The sequence below is a fragment of the Oratosquilla oratoria genome, chromosome 9 (assembly GCF_046742065.1).
Source record: "Oratosquilla oratoria isolate Oo_2021 chromosome 9, ASM4674206v1, whole genome shotgun sequence".
Taxonomy (NCBI): Eukaryota; Metazoa; Arthropoda; class Malacostraca; order Stomatopoda; family Squillidae; genus Oratosquilla; species Oratosquilla oratoria.
In genome coordinates, this window is record NC_134785.1 from 62,353,602 (window position 1) to 62,380,410 (window position 26,809).

The window sequence follows — 26,809 nt, forward strand, 5'->3', positions numbered from 1 at the left end:
GTACCTTTAATTAAACTTTACCTATTATTAATTAAATCATTCTTACTACTAATCATTGAATATAAGCTCATAGATGTCTTCTATCGGCCTTGAATACTGACAATTTAAAAGAAATATACGTAAAGGGAAGCATATACTTCTAGTTGATTAATGCTAGGCTTTGAGAGGGAGCAGAGGGTGACCTGCAGATTCAGGCCACCTGCTCGTATGAAATCATCATATAAACATCCAGGCCTATACCTTTTGGAGGCCCTGACCTATCAAAATAAACACCATGTAAGAACGGAGCCTTAACAGTACGTTGTCTCACTTGTTATCTTTTTCAAGTTGAAAAAGCTATAACAAGTAGAATGTTGTATTAGTAAAGGCTTCGTCCTCACTTGTGGTGTTTATTTCGATAGATTTGTCAGTAACTGCCAATTTCATTCGAAGCTCTGGGCGTTTTCCCAAAAGGACCGACCTGAAGTGAATGACAGGCCTGTGCAAAGGGGGGATGCTGGGGGTGCCCAAGCACCTGCCCCTTTGCCCTGTGCCCCAAAAGTGCCCTTCACAAAAATATATAAAAAAATAAATGAAAAATGATTTCTCACAGGCTTTTTCCATTTTCTTACCATTCAGAAATTATAATGTGGAAAATGGTGTTGCACCCTACCGGATAGTTGCCAAATACGAATAATACAAAAGAGTGAAGTGCCCAATTTCCAGCCCAAAGCACCTGCCCCTTGCAATGTCTGTGCACGTTACAGCACTTTAATGATGGTGAAGGGAGGCTCTTGAGCCTACCAGATGGCTACTGACTCCATCTGCATGGTGGAGAAGACTGTGGTTGGAAGTCTTCCAGGATGGCACTTCTGCCAGTGACCAACACCACAGTACAACTCCAACCCAGTATACTACAACCAGGGAAAATACAACAGGGAAGTGGGGCAGCCTGAGTTAGGTCATGACTTGCCCTCAATTTTCCCCTGCCTCTCTTCTTCTAATGTTGTCTGGGAAGAAATATTTCATAACTAATTGCTGAGAACCTATCACACTTAAAATGCCCATAACTTCTGTTTACATTTTTCTGGTGTGTGCCAGAAAATAATATATAATCCATTTTCTTTCCAGGAAAGTTTTAGATTCAAGGAAGTAATGGCAAGATGCAACGAATTTGGCTTTTTCCTGTAAAACTCAACAAAGTGAATATCTCAACCTGAAGGTACAGTCCAAATTCTGTGTCCAGACTGGTTCTCTTCCAATGCCTATAAATTTCCAGTATACATTATCATAATGGTACAGTAGATTTATTTCCTTCCATTTTAGGTGTCATCCTTTTGTTCTGGCAACTGCTAGACTATTATATTCTTCACCACAGTGCTCCTCCTGTAGCAGAGGGTAGCCTCACTTGATTAACCTCCTCTGTTTAAAGTAGAACTTTTCCTCTTACCCTGGGTGCTGTCACTTTGTTTCATCTAAGGAACCCCTTTATTAGTGAACAGGTTAAGCAGATGGTTTACATCCACAGCAGAAGTATATGATTGAATTTTAAGAGCAATCTGAAACACCTCACTACATTTCAACTCATTAAAGTCTGTATGAATATATCAGTTTTAGTATTTAGCTATGTATATTTACCTTTTTTTTTAAGGAGGCTGTACATCACAGTTGACTATATTTCTTTTTGTAACAGTATATAGTTCAGTGGGATGAACATGAGAAGCTGAGAGGGAGGAACAGGAGGTGGATGGGAGTGGGTATATGTCTTTTGACTTTGTTACCTCCCATGTAAGGGGGAGGCCTTGGTATATATAGTTGTAGTTCAGTACAATGAAAAAACAAATAACTGTTGACTAAATTATATAAAAATATATATATATATTTTTGGATGATTTGGTTTAACATCATGAACTCCCCCAATGAGGAGAGAACTTTGTAGTGGAATTTAATGAACCATGCCCTTGGCCCAACTCGCTGGCAGCAGAGTTTGAACTGCTGTCACCTTGACCTCAGCCTTAACTTGATTGCATTATGTAAAGATAAAAAGTAATATACAAAGGGTGTATTGACACTTGTATGTCAATTTCACTTGTGGAAATATTTTCACACATGAAGAATGGATAATTAAACTCAAATTTCTTGATACTATATATTTGGTAAATATATATGTGAATAAAACTAATTTCGATTATACAATTTCCATATTGCCACTAACTCTTGAAAGGAGTGAATAAACAAAATATTAATGTGTGCTATTGTAATCTGCAAGTACACATCTATACATGTCTTCATTACTAAATAGTTACCAACCATGGAACAAAGAAGACAAAGAGGAGACTTGTTGGCCATCTATAGAATCATGAGAGGTATGCAAGTCCTTGATAGAGAGGACTTACTAAATTGAGATATGAGAAATAAAGAGGACATGGAAGGAAACTCAAAAAGGATGATTATAGAAGAGATCTGAAAAAGAACAGCTTTCCCCACAGAGTGGTGGATATATGGAACAACTGAATGAAATGATAGTGTGTGGAAAAACCATACTCGAATTTAAGAGCAATATACTGCGACATACAGAGACGGGACACCACGAGTGTAGCTCCCCTTCCTGTGAGATACAACTATATAAATGTGTACTTGTTACATGTTTAGTTTGTAGAAAATGTGAACACAGTGCTAGGAAAAATGTAAAATTAAATATCTATAGTTCTAGCCATGCATAAATACTGCATCAATCACAAAAGAATTGCATTATTAGTCCCCACTAACTAAATACTGTATAGTTGTAATCTGGTATATCTAATTCAATAAAACATTCCCCTGCAGATCCCTCTCACCCCATCCTATCAACTGACATCCGCATAGTGACATCACTCAGCATGGGAGGGGAAAATCCTCACCTCTTTCACTCCCATCACATGTATCATTTTCACTTTCTTACTTAAACCATGCAACTTAATGCTTTCCCAGTATTACTGCCAGTTCATTCCTATACATTCTTCTCCATCTCTGTCAAACATGTACATTTTTCTTTGCTTCACATCCTTACCATGTGCTCTATTAGTTCTTCATTCATCCCATCCAATCACCTTTTCCTGTCTGCCTCTTGCTCTCATTTATTACCAATTTATACATCCTTCAAGGATAGTATCTACTTACACCCACGTTTGCAAGGAGAAGTAAGAAAAAATACCTAGGTTAGCTCAATCAGACCCTGACTATATACTCCAGGGATAATTCTGTAATACTAATAAATCTGGAGAGTAAAAATACATATTAAATCTTTAATGGACAGTTGTCTATTAAATATTTTCAGAGAATTATTCATAAACCTTTATCTAAGTGCATATCTCTTAATTTTTTTGGCAAAAAGATAATTATTATACATTCAAAATATAATGTAATTATGCCTTTTGACTTTGGCTACCTCCCTTGTAAGGGAGAAAAAGCCCATGGTATATGTATGTAAAATATAATGTACAGTTGATGTTGATAAAGTAAATGAATAACTTTGGTATCATACTTTAGCAGGGATGGAGCTGTAGAACTTGTCTGAGAACTACCAGCCCTAAAAGGTAATATCTTGCTCGTGAGTGGACGCTTTAATTATGTGCTGAGGCATATATATAACACCTGAAGAAGCCAACCAAAAGAGAGTAAAGGTAAAATAAAAGGCTCTGAGGTTTGGTACATGAGTAACATAATTCACTCTCAGCGTCAAAACAAAAGGCATTATCTCCTATTCACAGCCTTAGCAACTATACTATCTGCTTAAGGGCAGGGCACCAACAGTGCCTGTAGATGAAAAAAAAAAGAAAAAAAAAAATGAAAAAGAGCAATAAGGAAAATGCAAGAGGAACAAGGAAAATGATCACAGGCTGAAGCCTCTACAAGCAACTCTTTACTGCCACTTCCCATTCCAATATATGCTGTGAACTGATCCTGAGATGAGTGAATATATAAAGAATTCCAACCAATATCTCAATAATTTCTTTAAAAAGCAATTCATGATAAGAAAACATCACCAGAAAGAAGTTATGGTGACAAGAGACATAGATAAGGCATTCAATAAAGTCTCCAGCCAAATAAATGACCAAGAAATGATTGACAAGCTTGTTAAAATTAATAATTGTGTAGCATAAGGGCAAACTAAACACAAGACTATTTCACAAGAGTACTTTACCTTAAGGTTTCATCTTTATCAAAACTTCCCCAGAGAATGGTTAAAGGCTTTCATCATCACTGCCTTGGGTTGCCTATCTTTGGTTCCAATAAAGTTTGGAATGCACAATGAATTTTTTGTAACAATTCTTTGAAGAAGTCTCAACATGGATGAAATACCAGAATAAAGTATTCTTCTTGTATCTTTGCATTTTACTTGCCATAACACTCCTCATTTTTAAATTTATACATACAGCAAGGTACAAATAATATTGATATCTCCTGGCTTTGCACTATAGCCATAAATAACAGTGAACACGAAGCTAACTAAAAAAAAATATAAACACTTGACCAATCAATAACTAAGACTCAACTGCAACTTGAGTTTCCTTCAAGCACCTAGAGTACCTAAAAATACCCCATTAAAATTTGGTTTTGAAATTAATATACATATGATTTGTAGTTTCTACACTGGCTCAAACAACGCCTTGAAAATATTATTTTTGTCCACAAATTGACTTCTGTGAGTGGTGATCCTTAAACTGAATAGGGATCACCTTATTCCCTGAAACATGATGAAGTACAGTTACCACCTAGTCCTGTCATTTTCTATAATACTGACAAATTCATCCACATAGATCCCTTTTTACTACAAAACAACTAATGTAGAGAAAATATAACATGTGCTATGAAAAAGGGACACCTACACTAATTTATAATGGTTGACAGGACTCTTGGTAGTTACTATTCTTTATACTTCTGGTTCACAACTGACATTTCATTTAATTGTTAGCTCCCATTCTTTAGTTCATATTTGCATAAAGACTTGCCAGATTGATATGTGGTCAACCACAATTGTGTCAGCAACCTGATGAAAAGGAACATAAATTGAAATCTGAACTCCACTTTCTAGCAGATGTGGTGGTCCAAAGAAAAGATACATAAGATACCAGAAATAAAGGGTCTAAAACTATGTTTGGAGAGTATACTCTCCAAAACAAATATATTATGGTCATAATGGTTTCTCTTAATCATCTTCTTCTGACTCGGAATCGCGTTCCCTGATGGCTGCATAGGATTCATGAGTATGTCTGATCAATATCCCACTGTCAATTACTTTTCCATCCTGAGAAAAAAGGAATGAATGAATCATTACACAAGCATGAACATGCTGGTATATAAAATGAGGTTTTCATATGAAAAAAAAAGTATATGAACAGAATGTGGAACAAGGGAATGATTGTACTATACAGTATACACATATAATCATCATTCCCTATTATAAGGGAAATGGCACTCAAGCACACACTCACATTATACACAAAATCCATTCATCCACCCCCTATCATTTTGGCCCCTTGGGGATAAAGGATTGCCCTGTCCCTGGTTACACTATGAATCAATGGCAATGCAGTGAGTCACAGCTCTTCCATAACAGGGCCTGACAGGTAGAACTGCTTTACTTCTCATTACGTCATCATTTGGCGACTCTACTCTCCATCCACTTGGAATAATTTACAAAAAAAATGAAAACATCTCTCCATGCATCATCATCCCTTCAATCATTCACTCTCTCTCCATGAAGTCCTATATTTTGTACCCTCACTTCCTAATTGATATACATTTCCTGTGCATCCAAAGCCCCCATCCATCCATCTTGTTCTTGGTCTTCCTCTCAGGCTCATTCCATGCACTATCTTCATTATCAACATCTCAAGAAAGAACAATAATTTACCTGATCATCTGAGACCTGCTCAAAGTACAGGTGTGTCTTGTTGACGGCAGAAACTCTGGTGTAGCCATAGTCAATGGAACGGAAGGCTGACCATTCGGGTTTAATTTCCATAAAGTGGTCATGTTTCTCCTTACAACCAGCTGAACCCGAAATTATGTGAACTGGGCCCCTTTTGGAAAAAAAATTTATCATATGAGCATCAAGGTATTTACATACATACATATACCAAAGGCTTTTTCCCCCTTACAGGGGGGGTAGCCAAAAAGAAAAAGGTATGGAAATCACTCCCACCCATTTTATTTCCCTTATATTTCACTCCCCTCCACCATCCTCCCTCCCTCATCTTTGCACCTCCTGGATGACGGGTCATCCCTGCTTCCTGTCCACTGCCCTGGGTCAGAAGCAGTGTTGCAAGATACAGCACATCCATAGCAAGGCCGCTTCATAAATTCGGCGACCCCCCCCTCTCCATCCCCTCTCAACAAATTACATAGCATTACAGCTTTGGAGTAAGTTATTTCAAACAAAACCATTTTTGGCCTAAAAATAACCTCCACGGCCTAGACTGGTGCACAAATAACCTTAACAATTCTTTTTCCCCTTTTTATAATTTAGATAGAGTAATTACATCCAGTGGGCAAGATGCAGGGATGACCTATCATCCAGGAGGTGCCAAGATATGAGGGAGGGAAGAGAGTGAAGGGGAGTGGAGTATGTTAGAAATGGAATGGGTGGGAGTGGTTTTTATGCCTTTGTTTTTTGGCTACCTCTCTTGTAAAGGGAAAAAAAACTGGTATATATATGTAATTATACCCAGTTTATTTTCAAATGGACTTCTATCAATAAAATGGTGCAAGTAAATTAACTTCATCTTCCCATTTCCTTTTAATTTGTGGGGTAAATAGTGTTACTGAAAATCGATAAACAAAATGTCATCATGCAACAGTAAAAAGATGCAATGAATTACATACCTAGGGTTGGTGTATGGTTCCTCATATGATCCATTGAGTACCTCATAGTTATATATGGGCCACAACCGCTCATACGAATGCTCATGGGCCCAGACAGCCAAGTCCACACCATACTTGTCCAGCAGTGGTTCCATTGCATACCTAATGAAGAAATATAAATAATCCTCCACTAACATGTCAAATCAATCAATCAAATCACTTCCTGTTCTCTATTACAAGAGACCCATGGCCCCTAAGGAAACTGGCCACAGCCATTGGTTTAGCCCATAAGTCATTTGCTGAAGAAATTATGTGAAGATGTGTGGAGTGTGTTTACCTAACTGTATTTACCTAATTGTAGTATACAGGAAAATCCACAGCAAGAGTGCAGACTGCTTCACTTAATTGGCACCCCCCCCCAATCTTCATTCCCTCATGCTGTCTTGTGTATTTACCTAGTTGTAATATAGGGGTGGGGAGCTATGCTCGTGGTGACCCGTCTTTGTATCTCTCCGCATCAAGTTTTATCTTAAAATCTTGTATAGTGTTTGCACATACTGTTTTGTTGTCTAATTTGTTCCATGTATTTATTGCTCTGTGTGGGAAACTGTTCCTTTTCAAGTTTTTCCTATAACTATCCTTTTTCAATTTTTTTCTGTGTCCTCTCATGTGTGTGTGTCTTGCTGCATTGCTTCTGACCTAGGCAGTGGGTAGAAGACAGGAATGACCATTCACCCACGAGGAGCAAAGATGAGAGGGAAATTAGGGTGGTGGGTGGGAGTGGAATACATGAGAGAGGAATGGGTGTTGCTTTGACTTGACTACCTCCCTTATAAGGGAAAGAAGCCTTTGGTATATAGGTAAATAGTATACAGGAAGAAAGCTATGAGAAGGACACAGAGAGAAACAACAAGGGATGGAAAGAGCTGGGAGATAGGTTTGATCAAAGACTAATTAGATGGTTTGGACATATGGTAAGAATGAGTGCAGAAAGACTAGCAATGAGAGTGTGGAAGACAGTGGTGGGAAAAAGTGAATTTGATTAGAAGATCAAGAATGGGATGAATGGATGGGGTGAATGATAAGGCACATGAGGAATGCCTTTTGATCAAAGACTAATTAGATGGTTTGGGCATATGGTAAGAATGAGTGTGGAAAGACTAGCAATGAGAGTGTGGAAGACAGTGGTGGAAAAAGTGAATTTGATTAGAAGATCAAGAATGGGATGAATGGATGGGGTGAATGATAAGGCACATGAGGAATGCCTGTCAAATAAAGAAGGGAGAGGGCTAGAGATGAGTGAACTGTGGTTGTGAATGGATTATAAACTGATGTAACCCTAAGGAACTTCTTTTTTCAGCAAATGATAACAGATTCACTTCACATGTCTTACTCTCACCAATTCCAAACCACAGCCTAATACTTTTGTGTCAATTTTCCTTACGAACACATCCATATAAACACTGAAAATCCATAGTAACATCATAGATTACTTTCTCCTCCTCATTCTAGCTGGTGAAACAGCCTGAGAGGGCCCCAGGACTGAGCTCATAAATATCTGGTTGGAGAAACTTGAAGCAATACTATCTGGAGTAGCAACTCACATTTTAATGACTGGGAGGCCAACCCGAGTGAGGCAGTCTACATGTGTGCAGTCATCATGGTCAGAGTTGGAACAGTACATGGGCCGGTGACCAAACAAAATTATCCAGGGGCGCTTTTCTCTAACCTCAGGTTTTGTGGCTTCCTGTACAAGAAAGAAAGAAAGAAAAAAATATATATATATATAATAATAATAATAAAATAAAATAAAAAATAAAATAATTAAATAGATAAAATAAATAAATAAATACATAGATACATATTCCAAAGGATTTTTCCCCCTTGCAAGGGAGGTAGCCAAAAAACAACGGCATTAAAACCATTCCTACCCATTCCATCCCCAATACACTCCACTCCCCTCCCTCTTATCTTGGCACCTCCTGGATGACAGGTCATCCCTGCATCTTGTCCACTGCCCTGGGTCAGAAGTAATAATAATAAATAAATGATAATAATAAAAAACATGTGTACCAAAGGCCCTTTCCTCCTCAAAGGAGAGTGGCCAGGTCAAAGCACACACCCACTTCATACACATCAAAACCCCTTTAACATCCCTCCCATCTCAGCCTGTTGCCAGGGGATTCTATTCAGTTAAAGGACAAATTCAAGATATTAAACAAATTTAACAACTAACCTCCAAGTCCTCTATCAGCCACTGGTACTGTCTTGAAAGGGGTTTTAGTCCATACTGAAGGAAATAGTAAGCTTCTGTATTGACAGATATGAAGTGGATAGGACCCATGTCAAAAGAGAAGAAAAGACTCTCAGTGTCTTCGTAGTTGGGCATGGAGAACCTTGACCGGTAGTTGCTGAAGTTGCTGTTGAATCAAGATAGAAAATCAAATACTTGAAAAGAGGTTAAAAAGAGTATTATCGGTAAATAATTTATCAACATGGCCTCAACCTATTGGTTTCTTTCCAGGATTATAATCCTGCCATTAACTAGGATAGGGTGATAAACATTGTCAATGTGAGATGTTGAAAGTGACAGACTGGCAGGGAATGAGGAAGGGATGGAGAATGGGGAAAGAGGGAGGATGATGAGAGAGGTAGGGAAGGAGGAGGGGAGACAGGGAGGGAGGAAGAGGGAGCAGAGGGGGAGAGAGATGAGGAGGAGAGAGGGTGGGTGGAGGGAAGGAGAAGGGGAGAAATGAAGAAAGGGAGAGGGAGAGAGAGAGAGATAGTGACAGTGTGAGCGAGTTTTTTTTTTTTTTTTTTGCTCTGTAAGTTATGTTAAGTGGTACAGCATATCCTGCACTTCCCTATTAATTCATTTATTGGCTCATTTCCTACCCTGTTACTGATGTCCCCCAACACCACCACATTTATATGCTTCCAAAAACTCATTTAGATAAATAAAAAAAAAGTCTTCTCTTCATTTTTCTCACTACCAGGACCATGTTCTAATAAAAGCCTGTATCTCTCATCACAATTTGAGTAACGAGAAAATATCATAAGCTAGGAATGAATTGAAAGGTTGTAAATGGATAAAGAAATGATGTGCCCTGAAAAGTTGTTCTTTTCTGTTTAATGATTTTTTATGGTTGATGAGAGGGATTTTTTTTTAGCCATATAGCGATATAGTGGGGGTAGTTCAACTCTGTCTATCAGGCCTTGCTGTGCAAGTGCTTTTATCTCATTGCATTGTTTTTGATTCAAGTGGTATAATGAGGGACAGTGATAACCTTTCAACCAGGAGGTATTAAGATATAAGAAGCAATGAATAGGTTTCAGATGGATGAAGGAGTGTACTGCATGAGTATTTTCTAACTCGGCCACCTCTGCAGAAGGGGAGAAAGACCTTCTGGTACATATTTATGTATTGTAAATATGAGTGATCTATGATGACAAGTATTGGTCAAGGTAAGAGAAAACACTGTAGTCAGCCAGGCGTGGATACAAAGGGCCCCCCCCCCCCCAATGCCCCGAGTATGGTACACTCATCTCGAGTTTAATTCTCCTTAGAAAAACACTTTTTAGTGCGAATTTATGATTTGAATTATATTGTGAATTACATATGATTTTATATACAATTACGAGCAAACCAGACTTAGGTTTCTGGACCAATCTCCAAGCCAACAGCATTATTCTTGGGGTTGAAATATCAGCGTGTTTCAAGTATCAGTTATCGCTTATCAGTTCCCCCCCCCAAAAAAAATAACATTCTTGGATACACCCCTGTAGTCAGCTTGCATGAGTTTCATCTAACATTTTGGACTTAACCCCTTCCATACGGTGCCGCACACGTAGGCGTCATGAGGAGCAAGTGGATTCGCGACGCTGCCATATCGGCGTCTTGATTATATTTATTGTAGTCGCCCATGTGTTTTTACATTCTCCCAAATGCGCCCTTAATCCCATTCTCTGTGGTTTTCAAAATTCGCGGGTGAAAGAGAGAACGATCGATATAAGCGGCGACTATATTTTATGATGCGAATATTATTTCGTTACGTCGTACGGCTGGCATTGGCTGCTGCCCGCGAGATTTAAGTCCCGTATTGAAGTGGTTAAGTCTTTCCTAAGAGCTTAAAGAAGAAATAAACTCAGACAAGTTCATCAATGTATCCTCTCCTTCTCCTATCAATATATATATATATATATATATATATATATATATATATACACACACACACACACTGCTTCTGACCCAGGGCAGTGGACAGGATGCAGGGATGACTCGTCATCCAGGAGGTGCTGAGATAGGAGGGTGGAGGCGGAGAGGAATATATGGGAAATGAAATGGGTGGGAGTGATTTCTATGCCTTTTTCTTTTTGGCTACCCCCCATGTAAGGGGGAAAAAGCCTTTGGTATATGTATGTGTGTGTATATATATATGTGTGTATATATATATATACATATATATATATATATATGTATATATATATATATATACATATATATGTGTGCACACACACATATACAGTGACTTAAATCTGTATGCAAGTATACAGAAAATCTATTATCAAAATTTTCTGATAGACCTATTTCAACAATCCATCCACTACAAGAAGTCTTTAGGGTCAACTTCAACATCAGAAAGAAAACTTACTATGAAAATTCATGGTTCCCTGGACAGGTCATGTAGGGCACATAGGCTGCAATAGGTTGGATTTGACGCATGAATTCGTCACCAATCATGGCATTACCCTGTAATGTCCAAAAAGTAATTTATTAAAACGGAGCCTCAAAAGACAAAGAGGCTGTGTTGAGCAGAGCTCATTAATTTCATTAGAGATAACCAACATTTCTATCCTTGAGGAAAGTATCACATTGAAGAGATAAAGTGAAAAAGATGGTAAAGGGAGTTTAAGGAATGTAGCACAGAACTTGAGAAGTGGAATTGTAGAAGTTTAAAAAGATAAATATTCTTTTCTCAGTGGTAATCAATTAATCAATCAATCAATCAGTTGTTGCCTTGAGTTTCACTGAGTGAAAAACCCACAGCCCCAATGTGACTAGGAATAAAGAGGTATGGAAGGCAGATGTGGAGGGAGTGAACATGAGGGGACGTCCTAGGATGGATGGGGTGAAGGGGGCTTTGGGGAAAAGGGGAATGTCTGTTGAGGAAGGACGGAAGAGGATAGAAGACAGGGGTGAATGGAGAATGGTTGTATATGGATGATGTTGTGATGCATGAGGTGGAATGGGGGGTGAGGTAGTATGTGTGAGCAAAATTTGACGCAACCCGAAGGGATCTCTCCCCGTCTTCTCCTTTTATGCATGGGAGGATGGAGAGGGGGGGTCGCTGATTTAATGAAGCGGCCTTGCTGTGGATGTGCTATGTCTTGCGACACTGCTTCTGACCCAGGGCAGTGGACAAGGTGCAGGGATGACCCATCATCCAGGAGGTGCTAAGATAAGAGGGGTGGAGGGGTGTGGAGTGTATTCAGGGATGGAATGGGTGGGAATGATTTTATGCCTTTTCCTTTTTGGCTACCTCCCTTGCAAGGGGGAAAAAACCTTGGTGTATATATGCACTTCCAATTGATCTCTGGTAAGAAACTTTGGACTACCGTCTGCGTTGTATCAATGTGGGACTGTTTTTATGTCACTGGCACAGAACACTTCACCCTACACTACTCCACTCTTGCCCTACCCAGACAATACAATAGTTCTTCCTTAAGTGACTTGTGGGCCAATCTGGTGGCTGTTGTTGATTACCATGAAGCTGAGGGTCCCCTGCAAGAGATTGACTAATCTGTTGCTCGAGTCTGTAGCCATATGGGGAGGTATGCATTCAGGTCACAAAGGATTACAAAGGCGGAGCATGCTGACAGGAGACCTTTTGGTCCATAACTAAGTCGGATGTGAAAAAATATATATATAAATGCTAAACAAAAAAAATAGAAAAAAAAAAAAAGTTATAATAATATAAATAATAATAAATAATACATAGGCATAGTTAAATGATAAACAAACAGGTAAATAGTAAATAATAATAAACTGACAAATAAATAATAATAAATAATAATAAATGGAAATCAAGTAAATAATAAATAAATAGACAAATAATAACAAACAAATAATCAAATAATACACTAATACAATGCAGACATCAGTCAAAATTTTCTTCCCAGAAAGATCTAAGGGATGACCCAAGGATCATTGCCAGCCACTGTGAGGCTGCAGGTGTCCAGTTAATGAAATGTGAAACAACTAATATTATTTCCAATGAAAAAGAGAAGAAAAATATAAAATATATCAAATAAAGACTTACTGCCAGATTATATATTAAAGTTATTTCTTATATTCATAGTTTCTATCAGCAAAATGCATACCCAGAACTCACCGAATGCATATCATAAGCAAAGTCGCCTACATGAATGACAGCATCATACTTTCCTTCCTCGGCCTCCTCTTGAAGTCTGTAACCATTTTTTTTATCATTATAAAATAATTCACTAACAATAAATGATTCACACCTTTCACCCATTAATGCACCTTTCAATTTTTGCAATGTTTGACAACTCCACTTAGTAAGATGTCCTCTGAATAGAAGTTCAATTGTAATGAATTCTTTCTGCCCAATAATGCATTCACCTAATTATGATATACAAGAAAGGAACTACAGGATGTGTGGACACAGTGGTCATTGAAACAAATTGAAGATTTCAAGCCTGATGGATATCAGCAAAATGCAATTTCCTACTATTTCATCAGCCCTATCTGCCATCTTTCCCACCCCTGCTCTCCTCCTCACCTCCTCATTTCTCACTCTATCCAACCTTGTATCTCCTACCGTACTTCTCACACACTTGAATTCCAAGTCTCCACCCCATTTAGTGTTGTTGGCACAATCCCACCCTTTATATAATCTCTTCATTACATCTATTCCCAAAAGCCCATTTCCCATGACATCTTTTGATCCTCCAAGGGATTTACTTTCTTCTCTTAATCTGCAATTTACCTATACCCACACTCCTCCCATTCCTGTCACATGTAACCCCAAATACCTAAAAAACCCTACATCCTCCAGCCTCTCTCCTTTAACTTACTTCCAACTCACTGCCATCCTCTCCCCCTGTACATCTCATCACCTTACTTTTACCCACATTTACCTTCAACTTTCTTCAATCGCATACTCTTCCCAAACTCTGAATGTACTAAGAAGGGAGGGCAGTTGATGTTATATATCTTGACTTCCAAAAAGCTTTTGATGAACTCCCTCATAGGAGGTTACTAAATAAACTAGAAGCCAATGGTATAGTAAGGCATATTCACGGATGGATTTCTGAATGGCTGTCCGAATGTAAGCAACGTGTTGTTCTGAATGGAAAATGCTCAGACTGGCATTGTGTATTAAGTGCCTCAGGGATCAGTACTAAGTCCTGTACTCTTTCAGATATACATTAATGACCAGGATGAAAATATAGTGTAAATTATCCAAATTTGCAGATGATACCAAAATTGCAAATAAGACGATATCCATAACACAACAACAAGAATTACAATGTGATTTGGTTAGGTGTTTTTAAATATAGATAAATGTAAAGTACTTCATACTTTTAACAGTAACGACCAAGCCAACTACACTATGCATGGCGTACAACTGGCAAGTGTAGAACAAGATTAAGACCTTGGTGTTGTGATTTGAAATCATCTCAAACCAAACAAACAGTGCTCACTTCCACTTAACATATTTTCTTCTAGCTAACAATCTACAACTTCATTTCAGCATGTGATACCCCTCATACAATATGGAGTTATGAGTGGATAAAGCTCCTCAGCATCATTTACCTAAATATTTCTAATCATTCACAGAATATACATTAAAATACATGTTAAGACAGCACAGAATTACATTCTCTCAAAAAGTACATTCAATACTCACCGAGCCAGGGATTGAGGATTGGCTGCCCCCATGTCTCCATACATGACAACATTCACCGGCCAGTCAGTGCCTTCCTTCATAGTTTTAAAGAAAAATATCTCTGACCATCCATCTTCACTCCCCACATGATACACTAGAGGAATAAAAAAGGAAATAAAAGAAAATGAATCAATAAAAAGGCTGATGCTACACTCAGTTATTCAATAAATCAATTCATCGCCTCAGGTCTCTCTTGCAGTAAACTCACAGCTCCCACATCTGGCAACAGCCAATGGAATGACTATAAATCACTCAAGGAAGAGATGTTGTGTTGTTTGGGTAAAGCTAGAATAATTCAATGTAGGATTTGGTGTTCAGCCCCTCTGTGTGGCCATTGCATTTGGGGTAGTTTGCTTCCCTATTCTGTGTTGTATCACTTTAAAGGTGGATGGTCCCCTCAGTGTAGTTGTCCTAGTGTGGTTCTTGCTTGTTGTGGGAGGGAATTTTCTATTGGTGGTGTAAGGAGTTTAATGGTTGGTGTTGGAGTGCTTTCTTTGTGATCTTAGTATGTGTAACTGTGTGGTTGTTGCGTTGTAAAGGTGAAAGGGTCTTGATCTTGAGTAGTATACTTTTTCCCCTAGTTGATGTTGTTTGTAATAGGATGACTGGGTGGGACCAAGGGCTCTTTCATAGAACTGTGTGCCTACCACTTTCATGTGCTGCTCTTTGAGGAGGATTTTGGTTTATGTGTTGATTTTCTATTGGGGGTGATTTTAATACATCTGATATACCCCATCTGAGGTATTGGCTGCATGTTATCATGAGGTTAAAAGCTGCTCAATAACATGCAGCTGATACTTTAGACTCTACATGGGGTGCCCCTGTGGACCAGAGTCACACATAATTTTGTATGTTAGAGTAAATACCTATTCATAGAGAAATGATGATACTTTATTATACTGCAACCATCCCTCCACTATGCTGTCCCCCCCTCTCTTTATACTGTCCTGTACCACTTCTCTGAAAGTTCATTTCAATTTTTCACTGAACCAACCCTGTGGTAGGGGAGAAGAACACTGCCACCGAGTTTTCCCACTTGAGTCAAAAAAGGAGGTGACAAAAACAGGATGGGGATAAGACTAGGCATCCTACTCTCTGTAGACACCCCCCCCCCCCTAAAAAAAAAAAAAAAAAAAAAGTGACAAAAATAGGATGGGGTTAAGACTAGGCATCCTACTCTCTGTAGCCCGCCCCCCCCCCAAAAAAAAAAAAAAAAAAAAAAAAAAAAAAAAAAAAAAATTATGCAGTTGCTGATTGAGCTCCTTGTGTGAAAGAGTGGGGTAAAATGAGCCAGATATTTTGTGCTGAGCAGAGACCAAGCTCCAAAGAAAAAATGTCATCCTACAGCTGGGAAATAACAGATACACCTGGAGAAGAGGCAGACAAGATGAAATGGGTAATGAGGTGATGGATGATGTGAGACACAACATAATGGTAGAAGGTAAACATACGTGAAGGGAAGGCTGAAACAATTCACTTGAAAATTAGAACTAAAGGACTGAATATAAGAGATTTCATTGTGGCATATGCCCCCCTAAAAAAATTATACATATATAAATAGATAAATAAATGAAGATGAATATCTAGAAAAGTTGTTGGACACAATTCTCCCCAATACATTTTGACTGACAGTCAGTTTAGGTTTAAATCAGGAAGGTTATGTGTGTTGAACCTAATATGCTTTTACTTCACAATGACTGATATGCTACAAGATGGTTAGGGTTAGGGGGGACTGTGTATTCCTTCAAAGAAGACTAGATAAAGCATCTCACTGTTGACTTGTGTGGGAACTGGAACATATTGGACTTTCTGCTTATCTATATACCAATAGGCTTCTCCTTTATAAGGGAGTTAACCACTATAAGGGATTTGTGGAAAAACCCAGTTTCGGCTATGGCATTCCTTGGGGAGACGGGACTGCTCAGACAGACAGTCTAGGGAACAACAACAACAACAACCAAGGCAGATACCCACCCCCACCCATCCCACTCCTATCTGTCACACACTTTAATCCTCACTAAATGGAAAACCCACAGCACCACAATAGCTGGCAACAGTCCTCAGACTCTTCCATAGATCTCTTTGAGAAGAAACTTTGAACTGATGTTTGTGTTATATAAGTGTGGGACTGTTTCTACCTCATTGGCTGAAAGTGGCAGGAAGAGGAGAGCAGCTAACAGTTGTCAGCTCCCCGTATGTGAAAAGGTGAAAGAAATACAGTTGAAATTAATAGAAAGAGATCTTGGGCCCAGTCCAGAAACCCAGTGATGGATGTGATGGGGGCTGACATGTTTTGAAAATGGGCAGCTTTGCTATCCATCTTAGCATGCCCACCACATCCAGGTACCTGTCGTTGGCCCCACAATAAAGTAAATATGTACAAAAACCGAGTCTAACACCTTACTTCAAACATCTTCTAGCCTTACACTAAAGCCTTCTTCACCCAAACATACCCCAGCATGTCTGAGTGAAGGCAAGCAATGTCTATGTGGCAGAAGAGAATACACCAACAGCCATTGGTGCAGTGTGATAAACTGCAATAAACTAACTCACCATATCGAGTGTCTGGCTCCAAGTCTGTCAGATGAACACGATGGATCCACTGAGAAAGGTGGAGAAATCCTCCATCAACAAACTTGGTTGCAGTGCCATTTTCAACAAAAGTCAACCAGTTTGAATGTATATCATTTTGGTCTGAAGTTTCCCACTTGCCATACTTCACCACAGATTCTGCTTCACTCCGTGTGTTCCAAGTAATGACCATTTCATTAATTGTTTCTGAAACAAGAAAAAAACAATTAAATGGGATAAAAATTACCGGCACAACAAAAAGATGTTATAGAACCCCGTTATGTTAATCAAATTAATTATAATAACAGCTCTTTCCTTGGGTTTAAGTGACTTGTAATCTGAAGGTGAAAATGAGTTGGAGTATTGCCTGTATTGTATTAGTGTGGTGCCATCTCTATGTCACTGGTTTAAAGTTATAAGAGAAGGGGAGCAGTTACTGGATGACAGCTCTTTGTATGTGAAAAAGTAAAAGATGATAGAAAAATAGCTTGGGCCCCATCTAGAAACCAAATAGAAACATATCATTTTCAAGATGTTATCATCCTTGCCCTCTAGACATAGACAAGGGTAATAATGTCTTGAAAATGGGTAGCAATGATGATTCCCTCTGACACCTGTGTCACAGGACCACTTGCAAGTACTCATCACTGGTCCATAATTAATAACCAAGTACACACCCATCAAGGATTCACCTACCACTCTATAATGGGTTTCCTTAGGCTGAACAGTAACTTGTAAAATGCAGCAAAAGAGTTAATGAAGATAGATTAAACCCTTCTGCTACCAAAAACAAATTCCCTTGGCTGAATTAAACCACCTGCCAACAGTCTATTTAAGATATGAATTGTAAAATGCAGAGAAAGAGTTAAGACCCAAGCACACAACATATCATAAAACTTATCTTCATACAATTGCTTACCTCCATAAGCAATATGAATTTGTTCTGGCTGCCAGTTGTCTGCGCCAAGATTGTGCATTTCCACGGGATCACCTCTGATATCAAGCACATATATGCCAAAGCATACATTGCTAAACAGCACTATGGCTGCCCACATCACTCCCTGCCTCATCATTGACAGGTTTTTTATAGCCACCTCTACTGAAATATGCATAAAATAAGAAATGTCTTCATTTAGAGACAGCTATGAGTGGAGAAATGCCAAGCTGAAAAAAATACAAGATTAAAAAGATGAGTTCACAAACAACTGAAACATACACTTGTAACCCTTTCCATACTGGGTGGCACTTACACTTTTATTTTGGCACTGCATGATTCCTTCAACAGCAAAGAGATTAAAACACTTTCCGACAATATTCACTATATTCACATGATGCCACCCACTAGGAGCTGAACATATTCTTTCTTTCTTTGTGGGAACCCACAGAGGGCCGCTCACGGGTGGTATGATTTGTGGGTGCTGAGCGGGGGAATTAAGATCTGGAGACAGAATTTGGGCTAGTAATGGGGTTAGGGCAGTGGTTCTTAACCCCTGGGTCGCGACCCAAATTTGGGTCGCCAAGCCATTTTATTGGGTTGCTAAGGGTTTGCAGAAAATAATTATTTTCCCACTACAAATATATTATAATTATATACTGTAATAATTAAAATACATGATGCCTAGTTTTAGGATTCTAAGCAGACCATGATCAAATAAAAACTCCAAAGCAGAAAATTTATTTGAAGTGTTTTGAAATTTCAATGTATATCTATGTAGGCTTGGGTCGCGATGCTTGATTTGTGCAAAATTTTGGGTCGCTGCCAAAAAAGGTTAAGAACCACTGGGTTAGGGTTTAGGGTGGGATCAAAATTAGGGTCAGGACTGGGATTTGGATTGAGGAGAGGAAGGTAGTGATGGGTGATCCTATTTCTAAAAGTATCAAGAGTGGGACTATTAACTATATGGAATTGGAGATGACTTCACTCTTGGATGCTGCAGGGGAAAAATGAGCCTTGCTGTGGATGTGCTGTGTCTTGCGACACTGCTTCTGACCCAGGGCAGTGGACAGGGTGCAGGGATGACCTGTCATCCAGGAGGTGCTAAGATAAGAGGGAGGGTGGAGGGGTGTGGAGTGTATTGAGGGATGGAATGGGTGGGAATGATTTTATGCCTTTTCCTTTTTGGCTACCTCCCTTGTAAGTGAGATAAAGCCTTGGTATATGTATGTATGTTGAATATGTTGGTCTTGTTTGGTATGTGTGGTATTTTACAGATGTGACTGTCTCTAGTTATTCATGTATTTGTTGGGTATAAGTTTCTTTGTTTATGTCAACTAAATTGTTTATTTTGTACATCATTTGTTGTCTGTGTATTCATCTTCTTGCTTCAAGTGATTCAAGTTTAATGTCTTGCTTTAACCTGATGAGTGATGTAGTGTGTCTGTAATCACATCTGATCCATCTTGCTAAGTCTTTATTTTGGCAAAAACAACAATAGTTGCAGATTCAAGTTACCCATCACATCATATAAACAGAGTACACAGAATTCAACAAGAAAACAACACCAGCAGTATACTGTGCTAACATTTACAACAAACAGTCAGTATGTTGCCCCCAAGTCTCTACTGTAGGTGACTTAATAGCTTCCACATAATTGTTAAGTCACTGGATTGGCCACAAGTCACTCATACTGTAGGACAAAAAAATTAATTAACATGATCACAAACCAAAGAATATATCATAACTGTTATCACCATCTTAGTTATTTTCAGTCTCTGTTCTGCAGACACTTGTTCCCCCGATAATTTTCTTGCTGATTTGAATAAATTTTATGTTCATTTGTATTCCCCTACCCCAATCCCAATAGTCTTATGGAGTATATTGGTAATTTAGGGTTTTCGAGTAAAAAAAAAAAATCAAAAAAAAAAAAAAAAAAGCAAGACAAATTATCTATAAATGAACATTAGATTCACTCAAATAAAAGAGAAACTTGTCATCCTACTCTAATCTAAATACATCAAATGAAACCAAACCTTTACTTGCCCTCTTGTTCCATCCCCGGAAACCCTTCCCGCAGTTATTGTATGTTGCAGGTTTCCCAAAGCTCCCTAGACTCCTTGGTGAAGTATGTATTACCAATCCAGTGCCCCTGCCCCCTGGATCCCTATTAAGATGTGTATTGCCTAATCCCCAATTTTTTTTAAATATTGTTTTCTATTAACTTAAAAAAAATATATATATATATATATATATATATATATATATATATTACTTTGTTAATCAGATTCACATACCACTTTCAAGTGTGAAATGATGTTTTCAAAAAAAGTTGATAGTTTTTTCTAACTGCTCCTTCACAGGAACATAAATTTCAAATTCTTCATTGTGACATGACTGACAAATATGCATGTTAGGGTTACCAACTCTGTTAAGCTATAATAAAGGACATAAAAACTTTTTGATATTTATTCAAGTGGCTATAGATCATAATAGATGCCAATATTAAATGCAGTTCAAAATTACATTTCTCTTGCCTAAATGAAAATACAAAAACAAGAATGAGAAGACATATATTTTACCTTGATCAAAGGATTCTAATCTTTAAAACTATATTTCCTCTGGCTTTTTGCTGCCTTCAGAAAATTTGTATCATCTTTGCTGTTTTTAGCAAATTCCGCAAAACTATCTTTTATGTTGAAATGTATGAGAAGTTCATTCTTAATTAATTCAACAGAGCATCAGTTCCTTTCATCTCACCATTTAGATGACATTAAACTAAAAACTCTCACAATAAGATGATGTTCCAGGAATTGATTGTACAAAAGAAACTATTTTGAAAACATTGATACATTTAAAGTCCATAGATTTAAAAACAAAATACCACTTTCTGGTTGTTGTTTTAGAGCTTATGAAGAGTTCAGAGCTTTTGATAGTGTTGAAGTTTCTTTGAATTAATACTACTTCATCAAAAAGTTCATCAATCTTTAATATAAGTTTTCCTTCTTATTCTAGCTTCAAATGTTCTACTACTTGTACAAATTTGTGAAACTTTGGAAAATGAATGGTCTACGAAGCTTAGATTTGATAATTTGCCGAATGTTGAATTTCATGGAAATTATTCTGTTTTCCAAATATTTGTTAATAACACGAAATATTGGCACTATTACAAGTTTTTTCACTTAGATTTGACTGTTCTTGCGGTATTTATAACAAATTATGGCTTGATCATTACATTGTTGTATATGCCATATTTGTTTTGGTTCTTCGTGAGTTCAGTTGATAGGTGGAAGTATTGCCTTTCCGAACATCCAACAGCACCTCCTTTCTTATACATATATATATACATATATATATATATATATATATATATATATATATATATATATATTTTCTTTTTTCTTGGTGGTGGTTCTCATATTTGGTAACGTAGTTTACGATTTTCTGGTTTTCCCAAAATTAGTGCCTTTTTTTAAATGGAAAATTGAGTTAAACATAAAATGAAGATAATTTTACAACCTGGTCTGCGGTCTGCAACTCTGTGCGTCTGATATTGTGCAGAATGCCGAGTTGACAGTCTGCACTCTTACAAGAAGTAAACGCTTTTGCAATCATCACATCTAGAGAGATGGAAATTGAACTGCCAGTCAAAACTATTCCAAAATAAAGGACAAATAATGTCATTTCAAATCTCAATAAAGGACAAGGACAAATAGAGCTGAATAAAGGACTGTCCTTTGAAATAAAATATGGTTGGCAACCCTAATGCATGTCCTCCATAGATAGGATACACTACAGTACTAATGTAGTCTTTCAGTTATGAATATATTTGATGTGAAAGTTTTAATGCGATTGACTGAAATGGAAGAGATAATAAGTATTCAAACCAAATTGATTTACCAAGAAGAGAGTATGTTCATGTGACATATCATGTAAGGTTCTATCATATAATCAGCAATTTGTGGGCACAGTGATAGTTATTGGCACAGCCGAGTGGGAATTTCAAAGTGGAAGAGCATTTGCAGGTATGCAAAATATTAGTTTGGAATGTTTTCTATTTCTCTCTTCTCTGACCAAAGGAGAATATCAAAAGGCAATTTTGTTTATGAACTTACTTGGAAGAATAATTTTTGATGGTTATTAAGATGTGAAAATACTGATTAGGTGGAAACATGATGTAAAAGAACAATATCACATGTAAAGTAGGAAAAAATTAGCCTTTACCCCTGAGTTTCAGAAACCTTTATTCCACAAAAGCTATAAACCTAGTTAATTAGCACACCAAAAATTAACATATTAATATTTAGAAATAGGTTCTCTATAAGTTTAGCCACAACTTTTATTTACCAGTACAAAGGCAACCAAACCTTTGGTATGATTAGGTAAGGTTCAAACACGGTAGTATAAGTCTTGCCAAATCACAGCTGGATTTTTCAATATCTAATTTCAGGATATACTATGAAAAAGTGACCCTGCCCCCTACCGATGACGACATTGATCAAACAGTGTACTGTTTACATAGCGATGCCGATGGTGATAGCAGTCTTGTTTTTTACCATTCATTATTTTTTTCAATGCCGATATCACACAAACCCAAGAGACCAATAAATCCATTGCACATGTGGATGAACTGACGGGATTACATTCAGAATAAAGACAAGAAACTATGAATGACTCAGTAGGGTCAGTGATATGTAACACCTTTAAAAGAATTATTATAATCAGATAGGTATACCCTGTATGGTAAACCTGTCGTTTCAACACAAATATTAAATTAGTGATGCCCGGTATAATATAGTTACTATCACACGTATCACTACTCACTGAAACAAGCTTGTTTATTCAATAGGAACTAACCTATTGGATAGTTTAACCTGAACTGCAATGAAGCCGTATAAACACTATCTCCAACCCATAGCTTTCTCACAGACTACGCACAAGTACGCAATCACTTCGCTAGGCGCTACCAATGCCACCAGGTCGAGTTGCCTATTTTACCCTAAATTCATCCCCAACATTACCCTATTTGTTTTAAAATCTCCCTATTTATTAGTAATTCATTAAGATATATATGTATGTACTGTATATGTAAGAAATACCTAGTCCGAGAGCCGTACAAAAACTATCAAATTTGGGTCAAAGGGACACCTTACTTTAAAGTTTTTGGATTGGAAATAACGTGTATTTCACGAAAGTATTTGCTGGCCCATCATTATTGTTCGTTTCTAGGAGTTATCCGTCAGGGTGCGATCTTTGAGGGTCAAACTAACAGATTTTTTTTTCTTTACAGATTTGTGAAACGGGAAGTGTATGTTATCAATCTGCCAAGGTCAATTTTTTTTTAACCGACATTAAAATGTTGTAATAACGTAATATGTTTAATGATAATGAACTACTTTTTCTGATTTTAAACGCGTTTTTCTCCATATTCTTTAAAATCAAATTTGCAGAAGTTCACTTGGAGTCCATAGTGCTCGGAATTTTCCCGATTTGCAAATTGAAAGGGAAGAGGCAAGTCTGTGCCAGATAAAATTGTCGTTGACTGCAGTCAGCATATAAAATTCGAAACCTACAATATGTTGACCCATAAGCGTGATAGTTGAGAGTAAATAGCCTGTCCTAATTTTCACCACCGTGTTTCGTTAGTGGGAGGTAACGACCGATACCACACCCTGAACTTGAACTGTTGTCCTTCCCCACTATCAGATTCTTCCTCAGAAGCATCGCTATCAGTAAAGTTGTCCTCTATATCATCTGCCACATTCGTAGTCTTTCAGCCTACAGTCGTCTGTACACTTCAAGTCATTGACCATACATTCACAGGTTGCGAAGTTCACATACACGGCGACATTTGCATGACAACTTGTGGCGCAGGAGGACCACTTATCCATAGAATATCCAGATTGCCATCGTCTCGAGCAACCCAGCCATATACATCAGGATTGGCCTCCAAGCTTCGTCGCTAGTCTGCACACTGATAATTTGCTCTACGTGCATGCTGTTCAAGGCAGTCTTTGCATGGAGGTTGTTCAGATTGCACAACCCCCTTCTTCGCTCGTCACATGCTAAACCCCAGGGTATTCACATCCGTCTCCGGAGTCCTGGCTGCAGACAGGCTAGAGGCGAATATATAATTCCAATACCGACAATATATCCATGTTGAGGGACCAGGTTTCGCCTAGAGCTACGAAAGTATTGCAGAACATCTTTTCTCTGCACATAATCTTGAAGCCTTGGATTTTGCCTACACCAGAAAAGGCACTGACTGTATTATATCCCGTGTATGCATGTAGACCGGTCAAGGCCAGACAAACTTCATCCCCCATCAATTCTGCATTTTTTTCCAATACTAAGAATCCTGTTCCTTCCCTTAGCAGCGACATGCATGTACATTTTACAGGATATTCTCCTGCCGAAGGCCAGGCACAAGATCAAGACATCAGTGTTATCTGATATGACATCCGACCTGAATTTCGATTTCCCGGCATAAGCTACATGCAACAACAGTCGAGTATCAGCTTCTTCCTGGTTTGATGCAAGTTGTTCAACATTCAGTGTAACTCTTTCCTCTGCAATCCTGAAGTACTTGTTACCATATGTCACGAACATCTCCTTCCCACTTATTTTGTCCTGTTTATTCTGCCAGTCCTGAGCGAAGTGGAACATGACAACAAACCCTTCCAGTACTTTATTCTATGTTGGGAACGATGACAGAAAACGGGACCCCTTGAGATAAACCACGCTTTACTTGTTCTGCGTTCTTGATGGAGAAATCTCGATTGATATCGAAGACCACGTCAATGCGTTTGCTGTTTGGAGGGGTCTGCAAGACAGTTTAGAACAACTCGGATACGTCCGCAAATGTTCTGGACCAGGACTATGCAGTCAATGATAGACGTGCATGGTAACGCGATGTCATTTACGGGCGACACATCCTTATTAATGTGCCTTGCTAATTTTGCCTCGTCTGTCTTTTTCAATGTCCCGTCATTGTTTGCCAGTGCCCACGGTATCGGACCCAACGGATGTTTAAGCACCTCTTCTATCTTCAGCTTTCTGCTCTGTGCTACAAACACAGCAGTACTCCACTCAGGTTATACACTTCAATTTAGTGTAAAAGTAGAAAATTCCAACTTCGACATCGGCTCAAGCTACCCAAAATCTCACCACCGACAACATTGTTACTTAAATACCAGCACAAATATAGTGGAAAGGCGTCAATATTTTGGAATGCAAACAAAATTGACTAAACAGGTATTGGCTGCGTGCAAGTACAATAAGAGGAAATCGCATTTAAATCTTTGAAATCCATTTCCTTTTAATTTCCCTTCTAAATTTAATTATTTAATTACTTTATAACACAATATCACCTCAAACGACCATTGGGTTTGGTACGAGATATGAAGAGAAATAATATACTGTGAAAAAAAGAAAATGCTATTTTTACCCCCTGGTGGATATCGCTAAAAACGAACTTGCATGAAGGGTCAGCAAGGGATTTCCGAAAGTAGACATCATGAGTTACAAAAAAAAAAAAAAAAAAAAAAAAAAATGCCCCTTTGTCCCTTCCTTGATAATGATTTCTGAATTTTTGGGGTCTAGCTCACGATCTAAGCACTTTAGACTTTTAGAGTGTACTTACGGTTACCCCACTGTCCGTAGATGTTGCTTTCCTCTTGGTCAGGTTAGTATATTAGTTCTGTCATCAGATTGACGTGTGTTGATGTGATTTCGAAATTGTCCGCTAATGAATTTTCAAATATTCTCTAGCATGTGTGTAGGGATTTTTTTTACTCTAAAAATGTTGTTTTTTATATATTTCTACCCTGTTGCCCTGATACTTCCCAAATTACCATAAACAGGGTAATTACCCTGCACCTGGCAGCACTATTGGTATCTTAACTGCGTAAACACACTTTCCCAAAATTTGCTGCATGTCATAAAAACCAAAATAATTGCGTTTCGTCTACTAAATACATTACGAAGAATATGAAGATTAACAAATGACTGATTTACTGATACAGAGCCTGCGTTAACAGCAATGAGCAGTATCTAACAGAACCTCCCAGAAATTTTAGCTTTCTCAAAGCTATCTCCGAGATCACTTTCACTTCGATACTCACACATTTGCTAAGCCAATGAATAAAATATGTACAAGATTTTTTTCTTACCTCTCTGTGGCGTTGTGAAAAATACACTGCAATCAGTACAAGAACAACATTTATATATATGCCAGAAGCTTCACCTGGAGAATGTCACCCGCTTATCAAAGTTCGAGTGACACTGATAATGCTGCACGATTGGTGAGGCCTACCGTTTCCCGTGCGGAGACTGATTAAAGATGATGGGTCGGTGAGGAAAAATGAGGGAATGGGGTAGCTTACATATGTTGTTGATTCCTTGTTTTGGGTAAGCAGACTAAGGTTGCTTTTTCTTTGGAAGTTCTCCCATAGCAAGTTATTTCTTTGCAAGTTTTTATTTGGATTGTAGTAATGGTACGGCGTTA

General features: G+C 38.1%; 1 protein-coding gene and 1 long non-coding RNA gene across 6 annotated transcripts; one reads left to right on the top strand and one right to left on the bottom strand.

Moving 5' to 3' along the window:
* LOC143028496 (uncharacterized) lies at window positions 1–3,812 on the top strand. Its single transcript, XR_012966735.1, has 2 exons — window positions 1–1,201; window positions 1,306–3,812. It is a non-coding gene; the product is annotated as an uncharacterized LOC143028496 (long non-coding RNA).
* Window positions 2,115–26,611, bottom strand: LOC143028495 (acid phosphatase type 7). 5 transcript variants are annotated; one of them, XM_076190680.1, is made up of 11 exons: window positions 26,475–26,611; window positions 18,289–18,465; window positions 17,352–17,576; window positions 14,760–14,892; window positions 13,218–13,293; window positions 11,478–11,575; window positions 9,062–9,245; window positions 8,430–8,572; window positions 6,847–6,987; window positions 5,876–6,044; window positions 2,115–5,266 (listed from the first exon to the last, which is right to left on the bottom strand). In XM_076190680.1, exons 2-11 carry the CDS (start codon window positions 18,440–18,442, stop codon window positions 5,168–5,170), a joined length of 1,422 nt encoding a protein of 473 aa, XP_076046795.1. In that variant the 5' UTR covers window positions 18,443–18,465; window positions 26,475–26,611; the 3' UTR covers window positions 2,115–5,167. The 5 variants fall into 5 exon arrangements, with proteins under 5 accessions (XP_076046795.1, XP_076046794.1, XP_076046796.1 ...); XM_076190679.1 differs by having other exon boundaries at window positions 18,289–18,468; XM_076190681.1 differs by lacking the exon at window positions 26,475–26,611 and adding an exon at window positions 23,161–23,297 and having other exon boundaries at window positions 18,289–18,468.
* Between the last annotated feature and the right edge of the window lie 198 nt (window positions 26,612–26,809).

What these genes read in the sequence shown, in the direction of transcription:
- LOC143028495 (XM_076190680.1), bottom strand. Translation starts at nt 18,442, where the DNA reads ATGATGAGGCAGGGAGTGATGTGGGCAGCCATAGTGCTGTTTAGCAAT. An exon ending in AATCCTCAATCCCTGGCTCG is followed by an intron (nt 13,294 to 14,759) that starts GTGAGTATTGAA and finishes AAATGGTTACAG; the next exon opens with ACTTCAAGAGGAGGCCGAGG. An exon ending in TTGCTTATGATATGCATTCG is followed by an intron (nt 11,576 to 13,217) that starts GTGAGTTCTGGG and finishes TGGACATTACAG; the next exon opens with GGTAATGCCATGATTGGTGA.